At 39.6% G+C, this 25,309-nt stretch overlaps 1 protein-coding gene across 1 annotated transcript in view; it reads right to left on the bottom strand.

Annotated features, from left to right (window-relative positions):
• Positions 1-653: 653 nt before the first annotated feature.
• Positions 654-25,309, bottom strand: part of ADAMTS20 (ADAM metallopeptidase with thrombospondin type 1 motif 20) — a 107,830-nt gene continuing 83,174 nt past the window's right edge. Inside the window, exons 29-39 of the mRNA XM_042469932.1 lie at positions 18,393-18,560; positions 13,503-13,676; positions 11,386-11,556; positions 9,368-9,568; positions 9,130-9,259; positions 8,914-9,008; positions 8,727-8,821; positions 7,737-7,870; positions 4,981-5,072; positions 3,366-3,470; positions 654-1,328 (exon numbers count right to left, since the gene is read on the bottom strand). Coding sequence (XP_042325866.1) covers positions 1,239-1,328; positions 3,366-3,470; positions 4,981-5,072; positions 7,737-7,870; positions 8,727-8,821; positions 8,914-9,008; positions 9,130-9,259; positions 9,368-9,568; positions 11,386-11,556; positions 13,503-13,676; positions 18,393-18,560 — 1,455 coding nt within the window. The 3' untranslated portion in view covers positions 654-1,238. The remainder of the gene's footprint in view (positions 1,329-3,365; positions 3,471-4,980; positions 5,073-7,736; positions 7,871-8,726; positions 8,822-8,913; positions 9,009-9,129; positions 9,260-9,367; positions 9,569-11,385; positions 11,557-13,502; positions 13,677-18,392; positions 18,561-25,309) is intronic.

Below are 25,309 nucleotides of genomic sequence, written 5' to 3'. Positions count from 1 at the left end.
GGAAAACTGGTCATAAAAGTGAACAGGTAGGACTTGGGAGAGCAGTTGACAGCCCAGGAACTCAGGTGAAGTGGAGGTTCATGATGCTATATCATTTTATATTCTGCGTTTAAATCGGGTTATCAAGTTTGTCCTAGAAACTGCTGCAGTCCCACAGAGGTTTGTATGGGGAGATGACTAAGGAAGAAGCATTGCCAAATCCAAGACTTGTGTGCTGCTTCCAGCAGAGTTACCATGCCTTGAATGTGTTCCTTACTGTGGCTATTTGGACCTCAAATATGGTTCAGCTGGCTAGAAAAAACACATGGTGGTAAGTATTGGATTTAGCCCATGCAAAATGCTGCCATCCATTTTGGCCAATCCACTGCAGCCCCCCTTGTTACTCAATACTTCATTCTATAGTTTGCAGAAGGTCCTCTTAAACATCTGGGGGTGGTGGTGGGGGATTTTCAGGATGTGCAAGGAGCTAAAAGAAGAAAGCAAACAGAGGGCAGTTCATTTTTAGCAATAGCAATAGCAGCTTCATTTATATACTGCTTCATATCACACTAAGCAGTCTCTAAGCAGTTTACAACTGTATGCTAATTGCCCCAACAAGCTGGGTACTTATTTTAGTGACCTCAGAAGGATGCTAGCCTGAGTCGAGCCTGAGCCCCTGGCTGGTATTGAATTCACAACCTTATGGTTTGTGAGTGAGTGGCTGCAGTACAGGCATTTAACCACTGTGCCACCAAGGCTCCTTGCGCCACCAGTTTCCTTTCACTGAAAATTCTTAAGGTGTCTGTAAAAACCTAAGGATTGATCACTGCCATTTATGCACATATTTCCTTGACAACAAATGTAGGAGTAAATTATTTGAATCTCTAACCCCAGATCATTAGGGTCTTATGGTTTGATATAGAAAGAGTGAATGAATATTGGTTTGTGTGGCTTCAAGTCATTTCTAACTTACAGAGACCCTAAGCTGAGCCTCTTACAGGGTTTTTCTGGAAGGATTTGTTCAGAGGGAATTTGACATTGCCATCCTCTGAGGCTGAGAGAGTGTGACTTGCCTAAGGTCACCCCAGTATGTTTCAACATTTGAGCTGGGATTCAAACCCTGGTCATCCAGTGTCCTAGACCAACACTCTAACAACAATACCACATTGGATCTCTAAAAGAACAGTTGAAAGAACAGTAAAAATAACAGCATCATCAATACTGATAATTAAGGAATATGTTTTCCTTGACATTTTCTTTTACTGTAGCTGAAGTTGGAGACCAATGTTTCCATTTGGAAGACATTTCCCACAGAATCCTCCACATCTTCCATATATTTTAGTGTCATCCTAAAATGAACGAGAAACCACATACAAATTTAGTATACAAGTGGAATAAATCTTGGTACACTACTTCAGATTCACTATTGAACAATGGTGTAATACTAAGAATGGAATAATATGGAATAATATAGTAACAGTGTGGACACTGTATTACTATTACCACCATGAAAATGAGCAGGAGCAGAAGACAGCCACAGAACCATAGAAATAGTGCTATATGTCCTTTGGCTTATGTTTTCCATAAAAATGACATCCTACTTTTGAAATTGGGGGGCGGGTAGTGGGTTTTAAAAGCATTTTGTGATAGGTTGGCAAAGATCTGCTGTTATAATAAAATAAATACAATAAGGCCTTAAGTCAATCTTTCTATCCCAATAATTTTTCAAAGAGGCATTACAACTTTTGACCCCTTTCACCACTTTCAACTTTAACATAGGGGCTCTCCAGACCGCCTCAAAGAGGCGGGCTGGAGGTGCCCAGTTTTCCTCCAGAGGGACGCCGCAGCACTCAAACCGTGTGGCATTCCTCTGGACCAAAAAGAACCCAGAAAACCCAGGTTCTTCTCGGTGCGTGGAGATAGCATCATCTATGCACCATTGGCACACTGTGGCGTGTCCAGGATGCAAACATGGCACCTGGAGGGGTGGATGCAGCACTGTGCCTGCATCATGCGTGCATGCCCCATATGGATGGCGCCACGTAAAGATGGCAACATCCATACATTCTAGGGTTCCAGAGTGTGCGGATGCTGCGTGCTCTGTAACCTTAGAGTTGTCTCCAGGTAGGTTTGCCATATCCCGCCTGGGGGCGGGACTTTCCCGGTTTGGGGCGGGGCCGCACGGTCACAGCCTGGTTTGGCCCCGCCCCGGGATTGCCCCTGCTCCCCGGTGAGATATAGCAAGCTGAGGGAGGCTTTCCCTTGCTGCTTGGGCCCAGGCCTGCAGGGAAAGCCTCCCTGAAGGGGAGGAGTCCCTCTCTGCCTGGGCTCCGCCCCTGCCAAGGGCGGGGCCCAGGCCCAGAGGGAAAGCCTCCCTGAAGGGGAGGAGTCCCTCTCTGCTTGGGCTCCACCCCCACCGAGGATGGGGCCCAGGCCCAGAGGGAAAGCATCCCTGAAGGGCAGGAGTCCCTCCGCACTTGGGCTCCGCCCCTGCCGAGGGCAGGGCCCAGGCCAATAAGGAAAGCCTCCCTGAAGGGGAGGAGTCCCTCCCCGCTTGGGCTCCGCCCCCACCGAGGGTGGGGCCCAGGCCGAGAGGGAAAGCCTCCCTGAAGGGGAGGAGTCCCTCCCTGCCTGGGCTCCGCCTCCGCCGAGGGAAAGAGGGAAAGCCTCAGAGGCTCCTATTCAAATGTAGGACACAAAAAATGTGTCCTACATTTGAACATTTTGTCCTACATTTGTCCCGGTTTGGAGGTCCTGATGAATGGCAACCCTATCCCCAGGCCACCACAATTCAACTGTCTGTACCAAGCCATAGACTTGTTTAAGCAGGCTGAAGAAAATGTCTCCCTACACTAGATATAAAAAGCTGATTTCCTTCAGTCTTCTCATAAAATTTCTGTTGTTAGTTTGCTTTAAAAAGATCTCTGCAGTAAAGGTCCTGCCTGCACTGGCCAAATAAATCAGCCTCCCCCACTGAGGCCTTTATCCTGTCAGTGGGACAGAGGCCTCAGTGGGGGAGGCTCTCAGTGGAAAGTCTGGAGGATGCAGGCTCCAGTCCCTGAGTCTGGTGCAAAGAGTCTAAATGACGCCTGGCCTGTTGAGCACCAAACTCTGGGTGTACCCCTCTTAAAACAGTAAAATCCTCCCTGTTTGTTCTGGATCTTCTCAGAAGATGTAGAACCCTCCATTAAGATGTGGGATGGTTGTTTAAAATACATTCTGCTATGCCACCCAATACAGCTGCTGCCAAGGCAAGTTGCTCACTATGAGATCAGAATGAAGTGCCCATCCATATGATTGACACTGGGCACTTTGTTCTGATATCAAGAAAGAATGACTCACCACTAAACACACATTATTGCATCATTTGTTGAAAAATGACTTACTTGCGATTTATGTATCTGAACAGTAGCATAATTTCCCTGAGCAATCCATTTTGCTGTGTTGGATAGCCTTAGTCCAGTGCCTGCCAAATTGAAGCCAAACTGCCCCTGTCAGGTAGTGGAAAGTAAAGCCTGTGGATCAGAGTACATCTAACGCATACGGCTACTTCTATGTATGGCTACACTACTTTTCTCTTGAAGAAAAATATGTTAAAGAAAATTAACATTAAGGCTGGAAAGATGTTACAGGTAATCCTAGGACTAAATGACTTGGGATCTTTCCAAACTATTTTTAAAAAATTGAGATGCCTTGCTACAAAGAGCCTTATTTCCCAAGCATTTGGGACTTCCCAGAAAAGCATTTTATATCCCCATGGACTTCTGCCACTGCAAAGGGGAGGGAGAATGACGGAATCTTGGTAGACAACTTGAGAACTTTATTTCACCGCATATGGTGACCAACTTACCTTTTCCAAATTTGGCTCAAATTGAGAAGCTAGACTGATTTTATTGTACGGACTTTTCTCTCAAAACAGCTTCCTGTTGCCTCCAGTGCTGAATTTGGGCCCTGTAAGTTTCTTCGTTGGCCATTTTTCCCCAGATCGGAAGCTTCATGCAATAAAATCCATGCGATAAAATCAGCCTAACTTCTGAATTTGAGCCATTTTCGGAAGAGGTAAGTCAGGCACTGGAAGCAGTGCAATAAAGTCCTCAGATTTCATACTGCTATAAAAAATTGGATGTAGATATCTGATCTGTGTCTTTGCTCAACTGGATGGATATGCTTTCCTTTTTAAAAAAGTATAGCATTTCAAAAAACCATATGGTGCTAAAAAAAATTTAAACTAGCCTACTGAATCTCATGAAAAATGGTAGTTTTGTTGGTATCTATCCTGAAATAAAAAAGAACCCAAACTTTGGCCAGAAATGAAATAGTTCAAACAACAGAGATTCAATCCAGATTCATCCTGGATTGTTTTCACCATTTGAATAACCCCCTAGTTTACTAAAGGGAAGCTATGAGGTCACAAGAGGGCAGTGTTGTGTTGCAAACACAAGGGAAAAGAATGGCAAGAAGGAACCAAAATGAAAGAAATGTGGAAAAAGCATGTGAACTGAAAATAGAATTTGAGGAAAGGTCAAAAACTCAAGCAATTTATGTGCACCAGTTTCTGCCATATATTGGACTGATTCTGAAATTTTCACTGCACTTGCCAATATGAATTCATAATTGTTTTTATGTGCCTTCAAGTTATTTCTTATGGCAGTTCTAAGGCGAACCTATCATGGCGTTTTCTTGGCAAGATTTGTTTGGATCTAGAGTGTTTGCCATTGCCATCTTCCGAGGCTGAGAGAATGTGACTTGCCCACAGTCACACAATGGGTTTCATGGCTATATAAGTGACTATTTTCCTGGAAGACCTGCAAACTGGGAAGCCAAATTCTGAAGTTCAGGAGGTCATGGGTGTCATTAACCATTTTATGCTAATAATGCTAGAATCAGTTGCAAAAGATGTAGAAAAGAAAATAAGAGTGGGAATAAAGGAGAATTATTTTGTTAGTAAAGTATTCAAATTATATTTAAGAATTAAAATACAGTAACACAGTCCACCAGTACCTGTGGGCATCTTGCAGCACTATAGCAGTCTCCAGCTGTGGCGAAAGGAACAGGCTTTCCATGTATGGTCTGGGCAAAGCGAAAATCAGTAGCTACCAAGCAAAAGTGACACACTGTTACTGCAAGTGAAACAGGTTTAATTATCATTAATTAGTATATAGACACTGGTAGGAGAGATACCAAAACCAGTGTGCATAAGAATATCTCTCTCTCTCTCTCTCTGTGTGTGTGTGTGTGTGTGTGTGTGTGTGTGTGTAAAAAAGAAAGCAAGAAAAAGAGAATCTGGTGTGCATATGAGAATATGTGAACCTGACCCACCATATTTTAGCTTTGGACTTAGCCAGAGCTAGTCCCCAAGTGATTTGTCATGAACTCCACTAAGTTAATTAAAAAAAAATGAGAGGCTAATTTCTCTTCCCTCTCAGATGTCTAGTGTGTTAAGGATACACTAGACATGATGGTGGGGGGTGATTGAATAATTCTACAATCTCTTTAAACATTTGCAAATACAGTGGGCCCTTGATATCTGCTGGCTTTTGGTTACAGGATTGCCTGTAGATAACAAAATCTATGGATGCTCAAGTCCCATTAAATACAATGGTGGGCCCATTCACAGTAGGAAATAACCCTGTGAGGTTATTTCCATTGATTTGCCACAATCAAATTTCTCCATGGCATTTTATCCCAATTCCCATTCACACTTGAGAACGTGATAAAATGCAATAGAGAGATTTGATCCTGGCAGATGAGGCAGTGGGGGCAAATGAGGAAGAGTAAGAAAGAAAGAGGAAGACAGATCCAGGGCAGTTGCTGGGAGCATATGAGGAGGAGGAGGAGGGTAAGAGGAGGAAGGCAGACCCAGGGCAGGTGAAGAGAGCAAGAGGAGGAAAGCAGATCTAGGGCTGGTGAAGGGGGCAGATGAGGAGGACGAAGAGGGTAAGAGGAGGAAGACAGACCCAGGGCAAGTGCAGGGTGCAGAGGAAGATGAGGGACAACAGATGCCACAGTGAGTGCAAGATGAAGAGGAAGTAGGAGGAAGAGAAAGAGCAGCAGTAGCAGGGGGAGAGGAGAATGAGAAAAGGAGGGAGGCAGCAGGATGCTCTGACTAGGATCGACTTGTAAGTTCTCATTGGCATCTCCCACAAAAAACTGGCTCTTTTGAAAAGAACCTCTGAAATCCCTATCTTAAAAAAAAACCAGGTTATTTACACCAGGGGTCCTCAAATTTGGGTCAGGAAAACGCAGTGCAAGTGTGAATGGCCCCAATTTAAACCAGTTTGCAAACCGGTTTAAAGTGTAGTGTAAATGGGCCCTGAATAACAAAATGCTGTCCCTTATACAAAATGGCAAAATCAAAGATTGTTTTTTGGAATTTATACTTTTTTAAAATGTTTACAAGCTGTGGATGCTTGAATCCATGGATAAGGAGGGCCAACTGAACATCTGCAGACGGCAAGCCTGTGCTGTACCCAATGGTGGCACATGAATGCAGCTGCGTCACCATTGGGGACAATGGGACTGAAGTCCTCCCTCCCTTACCTCCCTCCCTCCCTCCCTCCTTCCCTTCCTTCTGCCTCCATCCCCATTTGAGGCTTCTGCCCTGAGCCTGGCTTCAGAAGCGGTTCGGAGGTAGAGGTTGGAGCCCTGTTGGCTACAGTGGGCCAGAGCTGGTGCCGGGGCTTGGATCTTGGAGCCTAGAGGTTCTGGCCTGGGTATCAGGGCTGGGGGTGGGGGGTTCCTAAACCTAGGCCCCAGCCTTGGCCTCAGTTACCTCCAGCTGACAGGGCTCCAGCCTATGATTCCAAACCGTCCCTGAAGCCTCAGAGGGGGAGGGAGGGCGAGGGAGAAAGGGAGGACTTAAGTGTCATTGTCCCCAATGGTGGAATGGCCACACCACCATTTGGGTCAATGGGACTTGAGCATCCACAGATTTTGGTATCTGCGGGGGGGGGGTGAATCCCCTGCAGATACCAATGGTCGACTCTAGTAGCCATGGGCCTCTGTGTGGAGTATGAAACATAGGCCTGAACAGGCAAAAAGTGCCAGCTTCAGACTGCTTCAGGGTGGGGAATGAAGATGATGCATGCCCCCAAAGCATCTGGAAGTCACACTGAGGGTGCACCAAGCAGGGAAAAGTCAGCACAAAAAGGAGTGGCAAAAAGCTGCCCCTTTTGGCGGCCCATTTAGGAACGATTGAAGTCATATGCCAATCAGGGGCTGACCAGGACTGCCAGTTTGCTTCCCCCCAAAGATACAGATATGTGCTTCACTGTAGGGCAGGTTTGACTCTATCCGTTTTCCCAATCAAAACTGCCCATGCAAGGCTGCTTTTATTCCACACTAGAAAAAACATTCATGCCTCCATTCTCCCTGCTATGTAAGTGTTAATCTAGCACCTGGCTTCTATTTCTGAAAGTTTAATGAAATCTGGCAACTATTCATTAATTTATGTCTTCACCCTGAGCTGGACCAAACAGAATTGTGTTGACAACAGTATTATGGTGATGTAACTAACAGTGTTCATCCCTTGATAACAGCAACATGTACTAGTTACCTCCTATATGATTGACCAAATACCCCAGAAAAAAATTGTCCTAACATTTCACTTTCTCTTCAATATACCATATGACAGATTGAAAGAAAAATAGTATTCCTTTAAAATGGCACCACTAGGTATATAATTTACATTTGTAACAGTCAGTCATGGAAAAGCATAGTATTTCATTGAATTCACAATATTATGACATAAAACTCACTTTTAATTTCCAAAGACTTGAGATCAATTCTTATTTTTCTAAAAAGGGTGTAGCCAGCTGCAGGGTAGTCATTCCTGCACATGCAGTCTTGACGTCTGCTTCCATTAAAAGGACATTCATATGGATTCTGCAGCCTACAAATAAATATCCCTGTACTTTAGTATATTTGATTATGTATTGCATCACAATACTGTTTCATATTAAAAACTGAGAAGGGTGAAAGTAGTTAGATTATTTTAATCCTACAGAAGATATTGTATAAACATGTACTGATGTGCAGTTAAAAAGTGGCTGCATAGTCCAGCCAGGTAAGTCTATTGGTTTCTGGCACAGAGGAATAAGCATGTCTTTAACCTTTCCATTAAAAATAAGACAAAATCACTGTCTGAAAATGTTTCGGCATGAAATCGGTTGTTTTAGCTGACCCACTGCATCAGTTGGGACTTGGCTGTTCAACACCTATGCTACTTTCTTGGATTCACTGGGTCTATTCTGGTTAGGACTAGCGATTGGATTTAGCTGTACTGTTCCTTGCCATAGTTCAGGAAAGATGGAATCCAGGAGTATCCTTGATCCTACTGGCTTCCTCTTAAGAACAGAAAATGTTCAAGATCCACATTTCATCATAATCATCATCATTATTGCTTCCTGCTAAAAATTGTTTCAGCACTCCAATAGCTGTTTGTTCCCAAAAGGCACATAGGAAGGCAAATACAATCTGGGAAAGGGTAATTTTTAGACAGGCCTTGGAGGTGTGCAGTCAGCTGTGGTGTTTTCATTCCTCACTCCCCAACCATCCTTTCCTTTCCTTTCCTTTCTCAAACTGGTCACCTCAATAATTAATTTGCAAGACAGCGAAAAAACCTCCACACATTTAGAGACATGATCATTAGTCCTATAATTCTATAACTAACATATGATAATATCTACACATAAACAATACTCATACTGATACTTTTAAAATATTTAAATTTTGAAAAAACACGGTACCGATATCCATATACTTCTGAAAAGTTATCTGCTTCCCCTTTAGCCAATGTTACATATTCTTTGGGATTTTCTAGCCCCATGTCTGAACAATAAATCTACAAAATAAAAATGACAATTTAGAATTATTTTAGGTGACAAAGACTTTATTTTACATCTCTCCCAAATCAGAGAAAAATAGTCACAATACCTTTATCATTTTCCCCTTAACGTTAAGTAAATATTCACCATCCTTTCGAATCTTTTTTCTTATCTGGAGTTCTATGCAGCTAGTTATCATCTCACCTAAAAATAAATCTGATGTTAGATTATTTTCATCTATTCCACTTTTCTATTAATTCATTTTTACCCCATGTTTTTAACATTCCATTGTATACCTCTGAATTACCGTAGTCAATTTACTTACAGTCTTTTGAGTGACATCTCCTTCTAGCCACTGGTTTTAAATGTAAGAGGCACAAGTCACTGGATAAACCATTTTCTGTCATGCATTCCACTCTTCTTTCTTTTATCCCCATTCCACAAGGCATTGAGCACTAAACAAAGGTTATAGCATTAACTGAAAAGACCATAAAGCAAATCACAACTGATGCTATAATTCATTTTTCTTACTGAGGAACCTTAACCTCATGTCCTACACTTACCTTATGCCATTTTCCAACTTTCCAAGTTGCAACATGGAGACAAGCCTTAATGTCACATGTATTAATAGGAGATGATTGAATAAGTGGGCAGTCTCGATAAGCTATGGATTGAAGGCCATAGGAATGGCTGTTCCAAGCATCATGTGCTTCAACACAGTATGTGATCTTCTGCTGGTACTCAAGATTACAACCAGCTGGGCACTAAAATGATAAGCAATGGTCACAAAATGAGCATAGACATTCTTCATTAATAATAGTCCCAGGAATGTGGGTACATTTATCCAAAATTTATGTACTTGAAAAATATTAAAACTCAACAATCACAAAGGTGCAGTAAAAGAATGGCATGTCATTTAGTAAGAAATTCTGAAAATTGTGTAGTTGTGATCTGTGTGGGTTTTGTGAGAAAAATACTACTAAGCAAGCATAGGTGATCAAAAATCTATTGGTTTTCTGTGATCTGTTGAAGCCACATTCTTTCTGGGAATGAAAGGGATCCAAATATGAATGAAAGGGCAATGAGATATCTCATTATGTATGTATATGAAAATACAGGCATTCCCAAATCCAAAATCAATCAATCAATCAATCTAAACTCCCAAACACTTCTGGTCCCAAGTATTTCAGATAAAGGAGACTCAACCTATAATGCCTCTATTGAGGGTGGGGAAGGTGTGTCCTACTTTACTGGACAACTCTCAGTCAATCCACCATACTCCATTTTTGGGTAAGGTACCGGTGGCCTCTCAATTCCAAGGATTCCTGGATGAGATGGATTATCTGGGTCCATTTCAGTCTGGCTTCTGGCCAGGTTATGGGATGGAGACAATTTTGGTATACTTAGAAATGGATGGGGGAGTGTTGGTTCTGCTGGACTTCTCAGCCATTTTTGATATCATCAACCATTGTATCCTTCTAGGTCAAGTCACTTGGATGAGACTTGGAGGCATTGTGACTCTGCTCCTTCCTGGAAGAGTGCTGTCAGTATGGTGGTACTCAGGGATTTATATTCAGCCCCTTCCCCAGTGATCTGTGGAGTCCCTCAGGGTTCTATTTTGTCCCCTATTCTATTTAACATATACATGAAATTGCTGAGAGAGGTCATCTAGAGTTTTGGGTCTAGGTGTCACTAGTACGCTATTGACACTCAGGTCTATCACTTTTCTCCATCAAATTCCAAAGAAGCTTTGCTAAAGCAGTCTGGCATCTATAATGGACCAAATGAGAATGGACAAACTGAGGCTTAATCCAGACAAGACAAAGGTGCCTTGGTTATTCAAAAGTAAAATCTAGGTATAGTGATGCAGCCTGTACTGGCTAAGGAGTTTATCACACTAGCAAGATCCCACAGGAAAATGGGAATTAAATGAGAGTTAAATTGGTGAAAACCTGGAAATGGCCAAAGTTTATCACACGATGTCGCTGTTAACATGAGATAATGGGAAGTTAAATCGAACACAAAGCAGAGAAAACTGGCAGCTTTTTATTTTCGGAACAACCCAAAAGTGCAAAAGCTGCTGGTTTTCTCTGCTTTGCATTTGGTTTAACTTCCCGTTATTTCACTTGGGCAGTCCCCTAGTGTGATAAACTCCCCAAATGTGCAAGTTTTTTTTAAAATTCGAATGTACTTTAAATCTCGTTAACTCCTGTTTTCCTGCCATTTTCCTGCGGGATCTCACTAGTGTGATAAAGCTCTAAGTTACATTCCCCATGAAAATGCAGGTTCACAGACTGGGTATTGTCCTCAATTCAGCCCTGATCATGGAGCCCCAGGTTTTAGTGGTAACCAAATATGAAATATATAGGTTTTTTTTCAAGCTATAAAGATAGATGGATCACAGATGATGAAAAAATATGAGAAGCAAATCTCATAGTTCATACTCCATTTTAAAAGTAAATGTTGAAAGTTGCAATAATTCAAGAAAGAGTTCTGAACTTTTTGTACTCTGGTTTGCATTCCTTAGCATTTGCTGTTTTCAAGAGTAAAATAAAAGGCCTGGTTATAAAGAGATATTTACCTGTGACGAGTCAACTGTAATCACAATATATTTACAAGAAGCCTTTCTGCATTTTTTAATGGATGTTGGTTTCACAGCAGGATTACACAGCCTTTCGTTTACTTCATTCTCCTTTTCATCCAGGCACTTCACATTCCGGTATGTTTCCTTTTTTTGACATGCCAAAGGACACTGAAGATGATAAGAACAAATCAAGTACTTTCCCATATGGAGGAAAGACAACATTTCTGATGCTGTGTTTTCCGTAAGAAGCAAATCTCAGTGTGACTGCTCTGGAGTATGTGCTTTGAGTCCTGAAGTCAATCATTCTGATTAAACATGTTTATAAAGATATGATACAGAGATATTAAAATATGTTATGAAAAAGCATATGCAATACTAAAAGTGAGTTGACTAGTGCTAAGAGTAGAATAATACTTGAATTTCAAGGGAATGATCCCACTCAGGTTATATGGTCCTGGTAAAGATTTTCTCTAAATCAGTCTGTTTGGCTTTTCCTCCCTGCAAAAGTGTAGTGTACCTATTTCACAAAAGAATAACATCAAAATCACTACTTGTTACCTATGTCATACTCTCCAACATTTCACAGATAAATGTACATTCACATATGGCCAAGTAACATCAGACTGGATGGGAAAAGTTGTTAATAAGGTAGAATGCACAAGCTAGGAGTGGTTGCAGCAGTTTGCTTTTGTCTACTGGGCAAAATCTACTGGGAAGGGTAAGATTCCACTCTTCTCCTCTCCCCCTCTGCTGAATTAATTGAACTGAGTGAAATTATTATTATTATTATTATTATTATTATTATTATTATTATTATTATTATTATCCCGCTTTTCCCAGAACTTGGACTCAGAGTGGCTTCAAAACATTAAAAAACAGTACAATTAAAAATATAGGAAAAAATACATTAAAAAGGAATTAAATTATTACACTATTAAAACAGATAGTTATTAAAAGAATAAAACACATTTTAAAACTATAAAACCATATATATATATCTGTATCAAACGCTTGAAATTGTACAGCATCCCAGCCTGTGCTTATAACAATTCCTTAAAAGCCTGTGTGAACAGGTAAATCAAGGAGGGAGCTGTTCTGATCTCCCTGGGCAGGCAGTTCCAGAGTCTGGGGCAGCCACCGAGAAGGCCCTCTCTTGCGTCCCCACCAACTGTGCTTGTGATGGTGTTGGGACGGAGAGAAGGGTCTCTCCAGAGGATCTCAGAGTCTGGGTCGGTTCATACAAGGAGATACAGTCTGTCAAATAGTGTGGACCTGAACCATATAGGGCTTTATGGGTAATAACCAGCACCTTGAATTGTGCCCGGAAACAAACTGAAGCTGTTTCAGCAGGGGTGTTGTGTGATCTCTGTAATCTGCCCCTGTTAGCAGCCTGGCAGCAGCTTTTTGAACCAGCTGAATTTTCCAAACACTCTTCAAAGGCAGCCCCATGTAGAGCCTGTTACATTAGTCCAAATGGTCTGCAGTAGTCCAAATTTACTCTATCAACTCAGTTTGCAGTGACTGCAGTAAACTGAAGACAAAGTAGAAAATAAGAGGAAGAAAGATAAATTGGGACATTTTAAAATCAACTGGAAAAGTGGGGTTGTAGGGGCTTAATTAAGACTGTCCCTGCCAAATTGGGACAGTTGGAGGGTAAACTACATATCCTCACCAGTTATTCAAAGTTGTAAAAGAAAATCCAGAATTTCAAAATGCAGCGTTGTTTAAGCTTTGAACTATTTGGAAAGCTTTAAACTGGGATATATATCCTACTGTTAGTTCCATCTAGAGTAAACTCAACAGTAATTTGATGTCACTACAGTTATGCAAGATCCCTAAAATCTGTGGATCGCCTCTAGGTGGGATTAACAATAGGATTCAGATTTGGCTAAGTATCCTTTTTGGTTTAGCTGATCCTGTTAATACCTTTAATTGATTTAACTGTAGAATTGTGAGACTATTTAGCTTTCTCTGTCAGAGAGCTCTGGTGCCACAATAAACTACAATTCCCAGGATTCCCTAGCACTGAGCCAGGGTAGTTAAAGCGATTTCAAAGAGGATTATGTCTGCAGTGTCATTTGGACCTTGGACCCACATTTCTTGAACACACTTACATCTTGCCATTCATCAGCTAACCAATGGTATCTTGCACAGGGAGGCAGCACACAGAGCTTTATACTAGGTGGTTGGGTAAGATGATTACACATGGTTTTATTAACTCGACCACTGTGCCTCAGTCTGCAGTAAACATCACGTTGCTGTATTCCTTCTCCACAGGTCACAGAACACTGAAATATATGCAAATAAAGAAAGACAGAAGTCTTGTATTGATCTACGCAGGAGAAAACTTAACTGAATTCAGTGGAACCTCTGAGTAGACATGTATAAGTGTCAGTAGACGAGCTGGTAAAAAGTCATTCACACTGTGATCCTATGCATATCTATCAGAAGTAAGCTTACACACATTATAAAACAACAGTGGTTACACAACTGAAAGAGATTGATACAGTTCATGTTTTGGAAAGGTTTACTATGGGATTGTGTTATTTTTTATCCCACTGAATTATCTTTTCAAAAATCTAATTTGAAAAAAAAGTTTATTCCCCACCCCCCTAAAATTGCTATTGTTAGGAACAGAACTTAACGGATAAAGTTGTATGAAAATCATAAATAAAATCCAAAGCAAATGCTTAACTGTAAGATACAGTTTATTTTACATTTTCTTGAGCAAAGATTTACAGAATGAATACTGAGGAAATGCCATGCAAAGCAAAATATAAAACTGGTTTAATCCTAAATTAATTTAATAGCTAGTCCCAACTAGAGCAGAACCACTGAATTATATGGAAGTTTATGAGCTTTGACCTCCCATTCAGCATGATTTATTGGGCTAGCACTGGATGGATCTCAGTAATTTGATGGTGGGGTTCTGGACAATGGAAGGATTGAAGTGAATGGGAGGTCAAGTGGCTGACCCTGCCAGCTGGTCTGGCTTTGGCACTTAAAATAGTCAAATACCTTTCCCTTTGCTAAACAAATTATTCTATACAACTTAATTCTTTGGAGAATCCAGGCTTAGGATGCACCCACACTGCAGAAATAAAGCAGTTTAACACCATTTTAACTGGCATGGCCCCATCCTGTGGAATCTCGAAATCTGTAGTTTGGTGGGGTATTCAGCCTGGTCTGTTAGAGAGCTCTGGGGCCTCATCAAACTATAAATCCCAGGATTGTGTAGGATAGAGTCATAGTAGTTAAAATTGTGTCAAACTGTTTAATTTCTGCAGTGTGGATACACCTTTAGATTACCCCTCCATGTGGAAGATGATACCACAAAACTTTTTAAAGTTGTTTAGAGAAACGGGATGATGGTTAGGATCATTCACAGATAAAACCAAGCTCAAATAAAAGAGCTTAAATATCGTTCTATGCAAATTTTTAGAATACAAAAGCTTCCCAGAAAGCTAATGGGAAATATCAAAGTGTACTGTATATGTTGAATAAAAGATGTATGTATCACACAAATGTCATAAATCTCCAGGGACATCATTTAATGGAAACATAACCCTAGATTAATGCTTGTACCACTAGAGTTCCTAGAGAATTTGAGAATGAAAGTTTAACAATATTTATTTGGGGCCTGGTTTATACTTATATGTATGGATATAAATTGTGCTTAATAGGAAACACAGGAAAATATTTTATACTAAAAGAATTTGTATAAATTTGTATAAATTTTGACCCACAAAGCCACAAATGGCAGCCCATGAAGGAATGCCCCAAAGATCAGGTGTTTGAGAAAATGCAGTATACATTGGGCCCTTGGTATCCACTGGGCCGGTTTGCTTCCAGGACCCCTGTGGATACTAAAATCCATGGATGTTCATTTCATATACAATCGACAGTAAAAGGGTGTTCCTTTTATAAAATGGTAAAATCCAGGTTTGCTTTTTGGAATATATTGTTGTTGTTGTTGCTGCTGTGGATATTTGAATCCATGTATATAGAGGGCCAGCTGTATAGCTCTAGGGTATGTATGTAGGTCACAGGCTGCATTCACTTGTAACATGAGCTGAAAAGCAATTGAGTAAGTCTTCTGTTTATTTCCCTTCTGCCTGGGGGATGAACTTGTGCTCACTCAACAGGCAAAATGGGAATTATCCACAGGCTGATTTCACTTGCTCTTCCTGCTCAAGTGCATAGAAATCAGAGGACAGATACTTTCAAGCAACTTCAGCTTACAATTACCAATGTTTCCCAAACCTCAAACATACCTAAGTCTTATTTAACCTTTATTTTCTCTCCCTCTTTTCTGAACCTTTGCTTTTCCTTTAAAACCATGCTTCCTCCATCTTTTAATATAATTATCCATGGCCTATTTCCTAAAATGTATGCCTTTTTAAAAGATGGACTATATGTTTATAAAATGTGAGTAGGAAAAAAAACCATACAACTTATTTCTGTTAATTTGAAAATGAAAGATGTAAAACTGGGGCATCTTTACTACATATTCATTTGTATTATAACTCTTAAGATGATCTGTATGGCAGGTTACAGACCGCCAGAATGTATGCGACGAGCGCATACTAGGGTTAGGAAGGGGTGGTGCTTCCGCACCCCCCTAACCCTAGTACGCGCTCCGCGTGCACAAAATGGTGGCGGCTGTTCCACACGGCTGCCACCATGATTACATCACAACCGCGCCACCTCCACACGAGGCAGCGCAGTTGTGACGTATTGAGGCCACGCCATGGCGCATAGTGCGCCTTTTCTCCGGCCCCAGAAGGAGCGCGATTTCTGCGCTCCTTCCTCGGAGCGTCCGGGAGACGCGCGGTGTGGCAACTGCAGCTCCCGGATGCTGCAAGTGGCAGCGGCAGGAGAGCGCCGCTTCTCGGCGGTATGTAATCCGCCTATGTTAGCATACAGGAGAATAGATCCTTTTTATATGTCTGATTTGTAGTCATTTCTATCAGTTGCATACACTGAATGCAACAGCCTTCTACAGAATGTTAATTAACTTCAGAACTATATTAACACAGGCTATATGGTACACTGAAAAGTCACTCTATACAATGCTTTAGGACATATCTTTGGCTCAGAGATGGGGCAGTTGCTTTGTAAAAGTATTTCACTGGCCAGAATTCTCATGTAACCTCTGTTTGCTATATTGCTACATTCTATACAGCACTACTAAATACTTTGCTGTTATGTTTTTTGTGAGTGAAGTAAAATTGGTAAGCTTGGAAAATGTCTTTAAAGAATAACTTAAAGTTAATTAGAAAAGTAAGGAGAAAACAGAGGCCATTTCAACAGAAATGTCTTAACACAATATTGCCAATTGTTACTTCTGAAAAGGAATCTTATTACATTTTCCAAAAAAGAACTTATTACAGCCATGTTACTTGATCGAATCTTTACTACCAAGTTCTTGGGTTGCATTGTACTAGTAATGCTGAAGAGCCAATATGGTATGATGATTTGAATGTTGAACTAGGACTATAGGACATCTAGGGGTAGCCATGTTGGCCATATAGCAAATCCAATAACATCCAAACAATGACTCAATACACACGGGCACAAAGCAGCATACCGCCGCCGATACTAGACTTTGGTGAGGCTGCCCTGGCCCCAATACAGTGTGAAAAGGGGTGGCACATACCTGCCCCTTTGGGGCGGTCTGTGCTGCTCCAATGATACCTTTATTGAAGCAACCAAAATACACAATTACATGTTGCAAGTTTTCTAAGTCAAGAAGCCAGTGTGACTTTGAAAGCTTGCAACATGTAATTATGCATTTTGGTTGGTCCAATAAATGTATCATTGTTTGGATGTCATTGGATAAGACTATGGGAGTTGTTGTTGTGTGCCTTAAAGTCATTTCCAACTTATGGTGACCCAAGGTCACCCAGTGAGTTTCATGGCCTGAACCCTGGTCTCCAAAGTCACAGTCCAACATTGAAACCACTATGCCATGGTGGCTCTAAGGACTACAAAAGACCAGGGTTCAAATCTCTGCTCAGCCATGGAAACCTGGGTGACTTTGGGCAAGTCATACACTCTCAATGGCAAACCCCTGATGAATAAATCTTGTCAAGAAGGCCCCATGGTCACCATATATTGGTGCTAACTTGAGGGCACATAACAATAAAATGTTCCTTTTAAAAAATTAAAGCTTTTGAGGGCTAATAATTTTGCCCAAATCTATACATGTGCGTGTCTTTGAAATCTTTTAACTTGTTAAATTGCTTAATATGTTTTTGGCTAGGTCGATGATTTCTAATTTTTCGATATTTTTGAACACTGAAATTAATGCAGTAATGGATTGCTTATTACTCATGAATAATTAAAGGTGTTAATGAGCAGCATGCTACCTATATAAAAATATTGACCAATGAAGAACACATTGGCTCAGGTCCTGCATCAGACGTATAGCTACAACATCACATCTATGCTCCATCTCCTGATCCACCACTCTGAAATCCACTTTAAAAGCCAATCAGCCATGCTGAGCAACAGGATCCTGTGGCACTGGCAAGAGGAGCATTGCAGGATGATGTGAACAGCCTCTTCCTGACAGTGGGTGAGGTACACAAAGAGTTGCAAGAGGACCTGCAGGGGCATCTGCTTCTACTCTTTGCACCATTGCTTGCTGCCAAGATCGGGCTGGTTACATCATGTTGAAGCACCCCACTATCCAGCACCACAGACCTGTGCCATTAACAATTGCCGAGTGGCTTTGCCAGTAACTTCCAGGGACATTTGGTACCCTGACTGTAAGTGCAAGTAGGAAACAGTCACATAGTCAAAAGTCTAAGTTACGTCCTGACTGACAGAATGCCAGCCATTGTTTTAGGGAAGTGCTAACTACACAAAGTAATCCCCCAAATACAACTTTTATGAACCACATTATTTGTTGGTGTTCTTGTTCTACCAGTGAGGAAGATATGATTGTTCCTCTAACATACTGTGGAAACTTGCACATGACATGAGGGCAAGACAGATACCTCATTCCATCGGTTCATCTTCCATTCAGGACATCTGCCAGCTCTGCAAACTGTGTGGGTTCTAGGCTTCTTTAAATGTTTGCATGCATCTTCTCCCAGTTTAATCTTGAAGTTATTAACGCAATATACTTCACGGTCCTTTAAACCCTTCCCACAGGACACAGAGCACTGTTTAAAAAAACATACATCATAAAAGAAAACATGTCTCATGTCCTTTTTCTTTAGTATTATTCTACAACAGAAAGAGTCATTTGGTCAGTTCTTGGGATATGACAGGTTATGCTGGACCAGGTCTACTTAGGATGCAAGCCTACACATTGACTGAGAGGTACAGCTTATGAAATGTGACAGAATTAACTTTTTAATAAACATTCATAGAAGAGGTAGAGAAATATGCACCCATATGAGGCCATACTTTGTCCACTTCTTAATTATAGTATTGTTTTATTAGTCTGTTTCCATCTTCATTTTACCAGATTATTCTAGAAATTCTAGAATTCCATTTAAAAATATCTATGAATGGATGCAGCCATTTCCCCTAGTCATTAATTACCATAATGTCACTACTGAGTCCAACTGTTTATGTTTTCCTGCAACCTATTCTAGAGATGCAGGGTAAATTGTAGCCTATATTTAAGGTGCTACCATTTAAGAAAATGGGGATAATCTAAGCAGAAAGGATCACTGGTGAGCACTGTGCTCTTTACCATCCTTCCAGAAAGCAATCATGCTTTGCTTAAAGTATTAATTATTGTAGGCACCAGGATGCTTTATACTTTTTTGTGGCTCTTCTCTCATTGAGTTGAAGATAATTAGCCAAGCTTGGATTTTGTATTAATGGAACATTTTTACCTCTTCTTCATTGAGTTCATTATTTACATCTCTCTCTCTCTCTCCCCCCTCTATTTCCTATCACTTTCATTCAACCCACCTTTTCACTAACACAAATAATAGAAACATGAAAATGTCTTAGAGTTGGAAGGCACTCAAAGCTCATCTAATCAAATACAGAAAAATTACTTCTAAGGAGATTGTCACATTCAATTTAAAGCAACTTATCCCCAACAGGATACAGTCATGTTTAATTTTAAAACCGGCTGTTATTGCACAAAGCTGCGTCTGGGCGAGTGCAACGTGTCAGCAGCCTGGATCCCAGCAGTGCTTATCCAGCAGCTTTTAAAAAATGGGGAAACCATTTGCTTTCTGATGATTAAGCATACACAAACTTTTGTTTCATGCACAAAGTTATTTTTAAAATATTGTGTCTAAAAATTACCTTCACACTATGTGTATAATGTGTATACACAATATAAATTAATTTCTTGTTTAGACTTGGGTCTCATCTCCAAGATATCTCATTATGTATATGCAAATATTCCAAAATCCAAAAACCTCTGGAATCCAAAACACTTGTCATCCCAAGCATTTTGGATAAGGGAGACTCAACCTGTATAGCTACAGTTGCTGGTTGGAGTGTAGTGGAGTCTCCTTCCTTGGAGGTCTTTAAACAGAGGTTGGATGGCCATCTGTCAGGGGTGATTTGATTGTGACTTCCTGCATGGCAGGGGGTTGGACTGGATGACCCTTGCGGTCTCTTCCAACTCTATGATTCTATGATTCTATTACTGAGAATCAGGCGGCATTAACATCAGGCCTGACACCACTGTGCATAGTAGGAAAGATCCTATCTCCTTCTCAGGGCCCACCACTAATGCCACCATGGTCCCTCAAACTTTTTACTTGATACCCTGATTAATTCCTGCATGTAGGACTTGGTACCATTTAAATTCCCTAAAAAAGTAACACCAGATTGCTGAGATGATGGGAATTTAAAAGGCAGCTAAAGTGAGGTCTATACACAGATACTTTTCCTAATGTCCAGCTGGAACTACCATCAATAACTGCTAAAGTGTAGCTGTGTTTATGGCAAAGTTATCACTTTTCAGTGATTTAATTTTTCCCATAAGTAATGTTGAATGCAGTTTTCATTTTCAGAAAAATGGAAATATTTCTGAGGCTAGTGTCCTAGAATTTCAAATAAATCATATTTATTGGGACAGAAGTCAAATAGATTTCAATAAAACTGACATATGGATCCATTTGTCTATGAAAAGTGCATAAGGTTCCACAAAAAACAATAGAATTTTCCAGGAAATATATTAAGACTGGTGATCTAAATACCATTTTTAAAAAATGCTATTCTCTCAAAACCCAGAAGCTTTGCATTGAGTTACGTTTTTAATGAGGAAAGGGGCTCTGTGTGAAGAATATACAATATCCCATGCAAGATATTCTTCTCTTTTATCTAAGCCCTTGAGTAAGGTGATACAGAAAACCTGTCACTTTTGCAAACCTTATCATTATAAAGGCATTTCAAAGACCAGCTTTAGAAGGATTAAGTATCAAAGCACCCCAATGATAAGCTCCACATTAGTCTTGACACTGTAAACAGAACTTGATAAATGGTGGCACTTAAATAAAAGGGTAGGCAGGTGTTTTGAAGAAACAGAGCATGTATTCTCTATTATCTTCCAAAGCCTTGTTTTCCTTTTTTCCCCAGTTAACATAAACTGTAAGGCAGACCTAATCATTTCATTTTGTCATCTCAAGTACCCAGATGAAAATATGTCTGTCTTATGGCACCCACTTCTTCTTCAATGGCTTTCATTCACCCAACATTAGCTATGCTTCTTCACCAGCCACTGCCTTTCCAGTTTTATTGTCACAGTCCCATTTGAAAACTATATTCACTGAAGAGCTCAACACTAAAAGGTAAGAATGTTACTTGGTGCTCTTTGCTTAAATTGCAATTTCATATCAAGACAATAAAATGCTGCAGTATGTTTGTCTAGTCTACTCAGTGTGAATAATTAAACACACAACACAATCTAACTACAGTTAATAAAATAATAAAATAATAATAAAACTTTTATTTATATCCCGCTTTTCTGTGACAAGACAATCAAAGCGGCTTACAACATGAATCAGATGACATTTAAAGTTAAGCAAATTTAAATGTCATCTGATTCATGGTGAAGCATAAGTCTGTGCTGAACACTCCCTGGTCAAAATCATCAGGATTCAAATAAATATTGGGGGGGGGATAATTCCATATTAATTGGTAAAATTGACAGTTCCGTGCTCTTCAAAAACATTTGAATATATATCTACTTCAGTAAGAGCATGCTAAAGCCATAACATATAATTAACATACATATTTACACATACACATATCAATATGTAATGAACAATAACATGCAAGTGTGTTATAATTTTCTAAAATAGGGGTACTAGTATTGGATGCAGTTTGCACACTTTGTTGTTTACAACCGAATTTGCAGAAATTTATAGATAGAATGGAGAATTTACTGATAGTTTTATGTATATTTTAGGAGATAACCATAAGAAGTTTATACTACTGATGCATAAAGTTGTATACCCTAAAGGGACCAGATCCCATCTGATCTTGGAAGCTAAGCAGAATCAGTCTTGGTTAGTACTTGGATGGAAGACCACCAATAAATATCAGGTGCTGTAGCCTATATTTTGGAGGAAGTGGCAAAACCATCTCTGAGTAATCCTTACCAAAGAAAACCCTAGGAGATTCATGGGATTGCCATAACTCAACATGCGACTTGAAAGCACGTACACACACACGTACACACACACACACACACACACACACACACACACAATAATGAAGCAAATATATAGAACTGTGAGGAAGGAACATGAAGTCACAATTATTCAGTGAGAATAAAAAAAAAAAACAAATAACTCCCCATGAGTTTAGACAGGTAATATGAAACTAGTAAGGGAATGGAAGCAACTAAAGGGATCTAACAGCTGTGGAAATTATAGGACAAAAAAAAGCAACTTTACCAGCCGTACATTTTTTAATGATTAGCTGGATAATGTTTCAGTCATTTTACTGTTTTACCTTGGTCAGAAATTGAAATGTATATACAAGGAAATAGATTGCCAAATGAACAGATTCAACTGCTGTGCTTATTTGCTAAGCATTTTATCTATTGTTAGAGGATGGTGTTCGAAGCTGGTTGGGTACCTGAAATATTGTTTGCCTTGTTTATGTTGTGTGCCTTCAAGTTGTTTCCAACTTATACCAACCCTAAGGTGAACATATCATAGGATTTTCTTGGCAAGTTTTGTTAAGAAGAGGTTTGCCATTGCCTTCTGCTGAGACTGAGGGCATGTGATTTGCCCAAGATTCTCAAGGTAAAACCAGTGGATTTTTATGACCCAATGGGGAATTGAACCCTGATCTCCAGAGTTGTAGTCCAACACTCAAACCACTTTGCCACTGTCTGGACAGCTGATATTGTTGCTGAATGTATGCTGATAGGCTAAATGTAAGAATAGTTTATATTAATAATGTCTGCTGATTAATTCAAAGGATGCTGATGATGATGATCATGATGTTGATGGCCTATTGACCCAATAGGCTTGCTATTGATTATAATTGATTATAACATAGTTGATTTTTGCAAATTTGCTACTAATTTTCTTTATGACAGTTCAGTATTCTTTCTACTACAGGTTCCTGCTGTCCAACTACTTTATGTAAAGATTATATTGCACCCATTCCCTTAAGTGAAATTTGCCCGAAACAGAAAACTAACACCTTGATTGCTTGCTGCATTACTTTTAAAAGATAGACCAGTATTGATTTTATCCTTTTTTCTTTTCTTTTTTACTTTTTGCCATTTTAATACTTTTGGACAACTTGGGCAATAGCATTATTTTTGAACATACCATAGCCATGAATGTCTATTCAAACCACCATTTTGTTGTTTAAATGTGTATAGGATTCTAGCCTTAATTAACTTTTTGGGGGCATTTTTAAATAAACAAAATACATCACTGCAAAATTAATACAAAATGCTTGCACAGAAAAATGGCACATGGAAAATTCTAAGGATCAAACATATGGACTAAACTGAAGCTGAAGATATTTATACTAAGATTATATTACTTATCTCAACTGAACTAACACGTCCCATATGCCCAATTCTTTTAAAAATATTAACACATCCAACAGTGCAAGCTGGGATTGATTGGGATTGTTCAAAGTCTTTGTGTTTCTGTGGTAAGAGGGATACAACTGCTAAACCCTCTTCTTTAAATAATAAAATACAATGAATATCACCCAAATCCAACAGCTGGCCCATTGCTTTATACAAGTGAATGCATATGCTGTAGGTGTCATATTTACTTTTAGTGGCTTGAAAGCACACTGCACAATAGAATCTAGAATTCTCTGTATTTTCAGCAATAAACACTTTGCCACCAGGTTCGAAGATTCTTTGAAAAGTAACTGGTCAGCTAGAATTTGTGCTGTCATGAATGTATATATTCAGAATTACATCTTTAAGAGAGAGAGCTTTCAGGAATGTTAATTAAAAAATGTCTTTCACATTTTTCTTGAAGATCTAATAGGCTAAATGCTTCAATGCCATTTTTACAGCCATTTTAATTTCCTTACTTGATTACAAATGACTGCCTGGCAATATTCCTCAGCAAATCTTTGTCCCTAAACCAGTTCTAGTGGCATGCAACAAGCTAAGTGAGGTGACCAAGATCACTCACTCATAGTTAAGTTAGTCAACTTCATGGGAAGCAACAACAACAACAACAAAGGTATGGTAGCATGTGGATGAAGATATCACTCCATTCTTCTTTGATCAGACCTCACCTGGAATACTCTGTTCAGTTACAGGCATCATAGTTGAAAGATATTGACAAGTTGAAATGTGTCCACCAGAAAGTGACCAAGATGGCAAAAACTCTGAAAACCATGTCCTGAGAGGTGGTATGTTAACATGATTTGAATAACTTAAGGGATATCAATGTAGAAGATGGAGCAAGTTTATTTTCTGCTGCTCCAAAATAAGAACATGAACTAATGGAGTAAATCTTTAAGAAAATAGATTCCATCTAAACATTAGGAAGGATTTATTTGTTATAAAAGCTGTTCAAGCCTAGAATAGACTGGCTTGGTGGACTCTCCTTTGGCATTTTTAAACAAAGTTTGGATGGTGAGCTCTTAGGAGTGCTCCAGCTGCGTATTCCTGCATGGCAGGGATTAGAAGAGATGGCCATTGTTGTCCCTTCCAACAGTGTGATTCTAGGATTCTATGAAACATTCTGGTGAAAATAGTTAAAGCCAGTTTCATTCTTATTATTATGAATATACTGTAGATTCATGATGTTATATTGATTCCAAATTTTATCTGTAGTCTCTCGGAGAATTTGCTCTAAAAGACAGCTTCTAATTTTTAAAATAAATTAATTAAATTACCATTGACAATAAACTTAAATAAACCATAAGGATGCTTATTACAAATGATGTAAAGAGTAACATTGCTTCCTCTAGACATAATATATAGTTTGTATAGGAAGTGTGGGAAATATGTAATTTGTAAAAGTGAGGTAGTTCTGTCCATACCTGTCATGAACAACAACAACAACAACATCAAATCAGTTCTGTCTTCATTTGAGAATTGTACTGTCAAATTTAAGGATTTAAGGTTAAATTTAGGATTAAAAATGTATAATGAGTCTAGCTAGATCAGAGCAATGACTGATATCCAGTATCCTGGTTCCCAAAGTGATCAACTGGTTGCCCACAAGCAGAGCATGTGCTTTCTCACACTATTACTCTGCAGCTACTACTATTTAGATACATACTGCATCTGAACCTGGAAGTAGTCATAAATTAATAATAATAATAATAATAATAATAATAATAATAATAATAATAATAATAATAATAATATAATAATGTCGCCATAGTAATAGCTTTCTCCTTCTTGAAGTTGCCTAACCCATTTGTTGCATCTATATTTATAGAATGTCATATACCCACAATTTTTAACAGCACTTGGAAAAAATACTTT

Source organism: Sceloporus undulatus, chromosome 5, assembly GCF_019175285.1.
Source record: "Sceloporus undulatus isolate JIND9_A2432 ecotype Alabama chromosome 5, SceUnd_v1.1, whole genome shotgun sequence".
Taxonomy (NCBI): domain Eukaryota; kingdom Metazoa; phylum Chordata; class Lepidosauria; order Squamata; family Phrynosomatidae; genus Sceloporus; species Sceloporus undulatus.
The sequence above is the reverse complement of the archived record's forward strand: the minus strand, read 5'-3'. Positions and strand labels throughout refer to the sequence as shown.